Below are 8478 nucleotides of genomic sequence, written 5' to 3'. Positions count from 1 at the left end.
GTAATTGGAATTTTATTTTATTTTATTTTATTTTATTTATTTATTTATTTATTTATTTTATTGGTACACTGTATTCATACATCATAGTGGGATACAAACTTTTGTAGACATACATGCACACAATGCCCAGTCAGCCCCCACCTGATCCCCACCCCATTCTCTCCCCATTACTCCCTCCCATGCTTGGCTTAGTGGTTGACATCTAGTATTAGAGCAATTTATTCAAAATTAAAAATGATATTCTCACATAACAGTTTCATTTGTCTGATACCAAGCTTTTGATGACTTAAAGATAACATTTCAATATTTCTTTTTACTTTCTTTCTTACCAGAGAATATTTTTTTCTATTTTTTTAGGTGAAACTATCATATATTTATATCTTTATTTTTCAGAAAAAAAATCTATCCTAATATGTAATATGGACTCTAGATACCCAAAACGATCTTGAAAAAGAACAAAGCTAGAAGATATATATTTTCTGATTTCAAACCATATAAAGCTACAATAATTGAAACAGTGTAGTACTATTCTAAAGGCAGATATATAAACCCTTGGAGTTAAATAAAAGCCTAGAGCTAAATTCATCCCTATATTGTCAAGTTATTTTTGACAAGGTTTCCACGAACATTTGGTGGTGGAAATAATAATCTTTTAACTAAATATTGTTGAAACATAATACTTACATGGAAAAGAATAAAGTTGGACCTTTACCTAATCCCATATACAAATATTAACTCAAAATAGATAAAAGACCTAAATATAAATCTTAAGACTATAAACTTTTAGGAGAAAATCTGGGTCATAAAACCTCACAACATTGAAATTGGCAGTGATTTCTTGGATATGATTTCAATGGCACAGGCAACAGAAGACTATACAAACTCCCTAAAAAATAAAAAAAAATTGTATATCCAAAGACAATGTAACCAGAGTTAACAGTTATTAATAGAATGGGATAAAATATTTCCAAATGCTATATCTGAAGGTATATTAATATTCCAAATAGAAATCCTAAAAATTAACAACAATAAAGGCAAACAATACAATTTAGAGATAGGTAAAAGACTAACATAAATAATGAATCTCCACAGATAACCAATCTTAGTTGTCTGTTGGATGGAAAATCTTGTTTCTCTGGTTCTGGTGTGTGTTACCTATTTCTTCTTTGTAGTTAATCTCTTTGAGTATTTTCTCTACTTCTGGTTTTGAAAACAAAAATTCCTTCAGTTTCTGTTTGTCATGGAAGCTTCTTATTTCTCCATCTAATTTGATAGAAAGTTTTGCTGGGTAGGAAATTTTTGGCTGGAAGTTGTTTTCTTTCAGAGTTTGGAATATGTAACTCCAAGCCCTTTGGCTCTCATGACTTGGTTTGGGAAGTCTGGAGTGATTCTAATTGGTTTGCCTCTGAATGTCACTTGGCCCTTTGTTTTTGTTGCCTTTAAGATTCTCTGCTTGGCTTCCACATTGGTCATTTTGACAATTATGTGGCGTGGGGATCCTCTTCTCCGATCCTGTCTAAAGAGAGTTCTATAAGTTTCCTGGACCTGTGTATCGACCTCTTGCTCTATGTTTGGAAAATTTTCTGCTATTACTTCCTTGAAGAGATTGTTGATCCCTTTGGTTTCACTTTCTTTTCCCTCCTCTATTATGATTATTCTTAGGTTAGCTCTCTTAAAATGGACCCATATTTCTTCAATATCAGATTCCTGCTGTCGGATATTTTTTCTAGATTAGAAACTATGCGTTCATTTTTGGAATGATCATCTTCTAAGAGTGAGATTCTGTTCTCCATGTGGTCTAATCGGTTGTTTGTGCTTTGAATTGAGACCTTTACTTCATTAATTGCATCCTTTATCTCTTTTTGGCTCTCTCTGAGTTCTTTTCGAAGCACCTCTATTATTTCTACAGTTATTTTCCTGATTTAATCTTCTAGAAATCTCTGATTTTCTGTTTTATCGGGTTCTGATGTTGTGGGGTTGTGTGCATTCATTTCTCCAGTATTATTCCTCTTTCCCATGATTTAGGAAGTTTGTGCCTTCTCTGGGTTCTTCCCTTGGGTCACTATGACTTCACTTAAGGTGTTCTGGATCTCGAGTCAGTAGTATCTCAGACCCCACTACTCCTTTACTGGGTTGTATCACAGAGTCTCCGACCCAGAGAGTCAATAGAGGCTGCTTTAGACTGTGGGGGGTGCCAGGTTGCACGTTCTCCTATGGTGTGATATCTCTGCCACCGCCCCTCCCCCACTGGGTCAAGTCCCACGGAGTACAGTTCTGGGATTTCTCCTCTGTGGCCCGCAATTTGACTCACTGTTCTTGAGTACGCAGATGTAGCTATACTGGATATGGTGAATTCTCTGCTGCTGCCGCCGGTGGCAATATGGCGCCGTGAGGCTGGCGTTTTTCTTCTTGGTTTTGATTTCCACTCTGAATCCCTGCGCCGTGTGCTGAGCTCAGCCACTGGGAGCTTTAGATTTTACCTGCGGTGAGAAATCCCGCCTGGCTGTTCCGCAGCGGCTCACCTCGGCTTGCTGTAGCCGTCCGGTGAATTTGCCGCTGCCGCTGGCAGTATGGCGCTGCTGCCGCGTCCTCGGGCATGAGGCCGGTTATCTCCTCTGTGGCTCTGAGCTCTGTTCTCAGTCCTCTTTCTCTCTAGAGCCTGGTGATTTTTTTGTTTCTCTGGTGATGGGGTTTTCTGGCTATGAAAGGCACGGATTTTGTGGTAATGGAGATTGGTTATTAGCGGGGCTCTTAAGACCCGCTTTTCTCGGTCGCTATGTTTGTTTATTTTAGCAGTACCAGGGATAGAACTCAGGGGCATTGTATCTCCAAGCTACAACCCCAGCCCTAGTTTTTATTTTTTTTTTATTATTTGAAACAGGGTCTCACTGAGTTGCAAATGGCCTCGCTAAGTAGCTGAGGCTGTCTGCGAACCCAGGGGCCTTGTTCCTCTGAGCTTCACCCCCAGTCTTATTTTTTAGTCCTTTTAATTTTGAAACTGGTCTCACTGAGTTTTGAATAGCCTCACTAAGTAGCTGAGACTGTCATAAACTGCGATCCTCCAATCTCAGCCTCCCAAATGCTGGGATTACAAGTGTGTGCCACCACACCTGGATTTGTTTTTTAATAATCTTTGGGAACCATTCTCTTCAGGGCTGAGTGGGGGTCTCCAACACAGGACTCTTCTATTCTCGATAGAAGGAAGTATAACTGACTGTCCTATTTATTGAGAAGTGTGGTGTTGTAGAGTAGTAGGTCTTTCCAGAGAATATCTCTCCCAACCCTGGTGAACCATATTCTTTCAAATATGCCCAATGAAAGTATGTATTACAAGACAGCTACACAGTTACTCCACAGACATAAAATATATAATAATTACTCTTTCCTTTTCCTCTCCAAGGCAAAAGACTATGGACAAAGAGGTTTAAATATTAATGCACCGGTCCTGGAAATTAAATTCATTGAGCATTGCTTTATTTGATTTAATGACCACTGTTCCTAACACTCTTCAGAGGATATATTTCAGCCTTTTCTCTAAATTTACCACATTATTATTTTAAAATTTTACATGGTATACATTTTTTTCTTGGCGAAAAAAATGATATATACACACAGACATGTACAAACAGCACTTGCTAAATTTTTAATTAAAATACTTTAATTTTTTTATTAACAAATTTTAAAATAACTGCAAATCACTCAAACATTTCCTAATACTCTCACCTAAACTAACCATTGGGTGTTTATGGAAGGAATAAAATGAGGTGATGTAGAAATAAAATATAGAGAAATGCAAAAATAACCTAGAGATACAAAGTGGATTATTCATTGACAAAGTGTTAACTTAGATAATTATAATAGTCTACAATAATGAGTAACAGAGAAGAGGAGTTAATAGGCCCTGGACCAGACTGGAAAGGCTCCTTAGAGGGCTTTGGCATTGAATTTGTAATTGAATTAATAACTTAAAACAAGAAGAAGAAAAAAGAGAAGGCTTATTCAGTTATTGTCCACATGAAAAAGTCACTCTGTGTTTCTGGAGATGAGCTCTGAAAATAAGAGGTCAAATAGTTCAGAATGGCTCATAACAGTGGAAATCCTTTATATTCAGCCTCATGGTTTTGAAACATTGATTGTTAACCTTAGAGGCACATGAAAACTGACTGATAGCTATTAAAGCCACAGTGTAGGTGAATTTTTTTAGAATTTCTAAGATGACATGGGCATTCAGAGATTTTAAGTACCTTCAGTCATTCCAGGGCACAGCCAAGGGTCAAGAGCCATCATTATGAGGTAGCTTCTGTAAGTACTGATGAGGAAATCACCACACCAACATAACAATAATCTGATCATTATCACCCTGTGATTGTTAACATATCCAGTCTCGAGATGTCTACATACATTTCAAAGTTCATAAAATTTCAAGAAGGTCACACATAATCATGTCATGCTAATTATCATTAACTCTACATTTTGTTGTTTGCTAGGCTTTATACAGACAAATTTACAGCTCTAAAAGAAAGCTGTAAAGATGAGTCATCAAGCTCATTCCTGGATTCAAGTAGATACTTTTTTCTATATAACTTATTATTAAAAGATGAATTAACATGTTCTCTTTTTTTGCATAGATCCCTGAGTTAAAACAAACCTCCCATAAAACATGATTCATCCAGAAATCTCCCCGTCTCACCTGTGTTTCTTTGCAAGGATGGAAGGAGAAGTTCTGCAGTAATAGGACAAGAGCAAGTTTTATGCTCATGAGAGCAAACCTCATGCCAATGCAGTTTCTGGGTCCAATTCCAAAGGGCATGTATTTGTAAGGACTGATGCTTTCCTTGTTCTCCTTACTGAACCTGTTTCCACAATAATAGATGAAAACAAGTTAATGAAACATACAAACACCAAGAACTACATGTGTGTAGGTCTCAGCTCCCCTAAAAGGTGTATATATGTGCACTTCTGAGAGCTGGTCATTAAAATTCTGCTACAATTATTCTATTCTCAAAGTTGGAAGCTAAAGGTCATTTCTGCTCCCATATCACTGTATGAGTTTACAATCTTATTGAGATGAGATGAATTAAAGCTGTTTGAAAGAATACCTATTCAGAAAAAATGCAAACAGATACAGTCATTTCATTCTTAACAAAGATGACACAGTTTGCAGAAAATCAAATGTAATTAGCAAGTGGTGCTGAGGAAACTGTATATCCATATGTAGATGAATGAAACTAGACACTTAACTTTCACTCTGCACAAAAAAAAAGAATTAAAATAGATCAAAGACCTGAGATTTAAACAAGAAATTTACAACTGGTATAATAATATATAAAAGGTCAACATTCCAAAATATAGACACAGGCAATGACTTCTGCAATAAATCCTAAGGCTCAGGAAACAATAGCAAGATGTAATAAGTAGGATGGCATCAAATTAGAAAACTCCCATACAACAAAGAAAATAAGACTGTGAAGAGAGAACATAAGAAAGGGGGAAAATCTTTGCCATCTACTCTTCAAAAAGAGTCAAAATATCAAGAATATACCAAGATCTCAAAAAATTAACCAACTAGCACAGAATTTTTGGCCTGCTTCATTTCTGACCTGGGTCAGTTCACCCCTACTTAGGCAACCTAGTGGTCCTCTGCTCCCAGGAGGTCACCTTATTGATGTCAAACTTAATACAGATACCTGATGGGCATAGCACAATACAGCCCAGAATGTCTAGACTCAAACATTCCTCCTGCCTCAGCCTCCCAAATAGCAAGGACTACAGGTGCATGCCATCATGAGATTAGCCAGTCACAGAAAATGAAGAATCATGTTCTTTCTAATATGTGCAAGATAGAGAGTAATTGCGATACCAGAAGGACTCTAGACAATGGAGGAGAAGCTTCAGTGAATTCAGGAGGGGTCTAAAGAAAGGGGAGGAAGAGAGTGAGGTTCATTAATAAAATTACTACCATCAACTATGTGTATATATGTTATAATACCAATGTTGGTCTCAATATTCTATATTGGGAAAGGAAGACTGGGAGTGGCACCAAGTGTTGTGTGCATGTATGTAAATGACAACATGATTTTTGCATTATGATGTGAGGCTATAATGCACCAATAAAGGTATATTTTTTAAAAACTCAACTGACAAAATGATAACCTGAAAATAGAAAAGTAACTATTAGAAATTGGAAAAGGCATAGGGGAGTTTAGAGAACACAGGAGAAAGGGGGCATGATCAATACTTGATTGATGGACTTCTGGGAAGATGGCGACCAAGAAAAGTGGGGCTTAAGAGCCCCGCTAACAACCAATCTCTATTACCACAAAATCAGCGCCTTTCATGGCCAGAAAACACCATCACCAGAGAAACAAAAAAATCACCACCCCAGAGAGGAGGGGGGTCTCATAACGGAGCTCAGAGCCACAGAGGAGATAAGCCAGTCTCACGGCCAAGAACAAGGCAGCAGTGCTTTACTGCTGGCGGCAGCGGCGAACTCACCGGACAGCTCCAGACCAACGCACTCAACAGCCTACCAGGCTCCAGAGAGGAGCGGCGGACAGCAACCCGAGGTGAGCCGCTGCGGAAGAGCTCAGACAGCGAGCCGAGGTGAGCCGCTGCGAAAGAGCCCGGACAGCTAGCCGAGGTGAGCCGCTGCGAAACAGCCTGGCGGGATTCGGCAGATTTTTCGGCTCAGGGAGCATCTAAAGCTCCCAGTGGCTGAGCTCAGCACACGCTGCAGGGACTCAGAGCGGAGCTCAAAAACAGAGAAGAAATACGCCAGCCTCACGGCCGAGGGTGTGACAACGGCTTCATATTGCCACCAGCGGCAGCAGCAGCGAATTCACCGAATCCAGTACAGCTACATCTGCATATTCAACAACAGTGAGTAAAATTGCGGGCCACAGAGGAGAAATCCCAGTACTGACTCCCAGGGACTTGACCCAGTGGGGGAGTGGCGGTGGCAGATATATCACACCATAGGAGAACGCGCAACCTGGCACCCTCCACAGTCTAAAGCAGCCTCTATTGATTCCCTAGGTCTGAGACTTTGCGATACAACCCAGTAAAGGAGTAGTGGTGACTGAGATACCACAGACTCAAGATCCACAGCACCTTAAGTGATGTCGTAGTGACCCAAGGAAGAACCCAGAGAAGGCACAAACTTCCAAAATCATGGGAAAGAGGAATAACAATGGAGCAATCAATGCCCACAATCCCACAACATCAGAACCCGATAAAACAGAAAATCAGAGATTTCTAGAAGATCAAATCAGGAAAATAACTGTAGAAATAATAGAGGTGTTTCGAAAAGAATTCAGAGAGAGCCAAAACGAGATAAAGGATGCAATGAATGAAGTAAAGGCCTCAATTCAAAACACAAACAACCGATTAGACCACATGGAGAACAGAATCTTGCTCTTAGAAGATGAACATTCCAAAAATGAACGCATAGTTTCTAATCTAGAAAAAAATATCAGACAGCAGGAATCTGACATTGAAGAAATATGGGCCCATTTTAAGAGAGCTAACCTAAGAATAATTGGAATAGAGGAGGGAAAAGAAAGTGAAACCAAAGGGATCAACAATCTCTTCAAGGAAGTAATAGCAGAAAACTTTCCAAACATAGATCAAGAGATCGATACACAGGTCCAGGAAACTTATAGAACTCCCTTTAGACAGGATCGGAGAAGAGGATCCCCACACCACATAATTGTCAAAATGACCAATGTGGAAGCCAAGCAGAGAATCTTAAAGGCAACAAAAACAAAGGGCCAAGTGACATTCAGAGGCAAACCAATTAGAATCACTCCAGACTTCCCAAACCAAGTCATGAGAGCCAGAAACCTTGTCAAAAATAACTTGACAATATATGGAAGAATTTATCTCTAGGCTTTTATTTAACTCCAATGGTTTTAGAACAGTATTACACTGTTTCAATTATTGTAGCTTTATATGGTTTGAAATTAGAAAATATATATCTTCTAGCTTTGTTCTTTTTCAAGATCTTTTTGGGTATCTAGAGTCCATATTCCATATTAGGATAGATTTTTTCTGAAAAATAAATATATAAATATATCATAGTTTCACCTAAAAAAAGAAAAAAAAATATTCTCTAGTGAGAAGGAAAGCAAAAGAAATATTGAAATGTTATCTTTAAGTTATCAAAAGCTTGGTATCAGACAAATGAAACTGTTATGTGAGATTATCAATTTTAATTTTGGATAAATTGCTATAATACTAGATGTCAACCACTAAGCCAAGCATGGGAAGGAGGGATGGGGAGGGAATGGGGTGGGGATCAGATGGGGGCTGACTGGGTGATGTGTGCATGTGTGTCTACAAAAGTTTTTTGTATCCCACTATGATGTATGAATACAGTGCACCAATAAAAAATTTTAAAAAAATACTTGATTGATGCATGTATGGAAATATCACAGTGAAGCACATTAATTTGTACAATTAATACATGATAATTACTTA

At 38.4% G+C, this 8478-nt stretch overlaps 1 protein-coding gene across 1 annotated transcript in view; it reads right to left on the bottom strand.

Moving 5' to 3' along the window:
* Positions 1 to 3995: 3995 nt before the first annotated feature.
* The window catches only part of LOC308268736 (cytochrome P450 3A8-like), a gene marked incomplete at both ends in the record, with an annotated part of 45184 nt that continues 40701 nt past the window's right edge, over positions 3996 to 8478 (bottom strand). The window contains 2 exon segments of the mRNA XM_080703844.1: positions 3996 to 4049; positions 4691 to 4853. Coding sequence (XP_080559970.1) covers positions 3996 to 4049; positions 4691 to 4853 — 217 coding nt within the window.

Source organism: Muscardinus avellanarius, assembly GCF_963383645.1.
Source record: "Muscardinus avellanarius genome assembly, chromosome: 10".
Taxonomy (NCBI): Eukaryota; Metazoa; Chordata; class Mammalia; order Rodentia; family Gliridae; genus Muscardinus; species Muscardinus avellanarius.
Note: the sequence above shows the minus strand (reverse complement) of the source record. Positions and strands in the feature narration are given on the sequence as shown.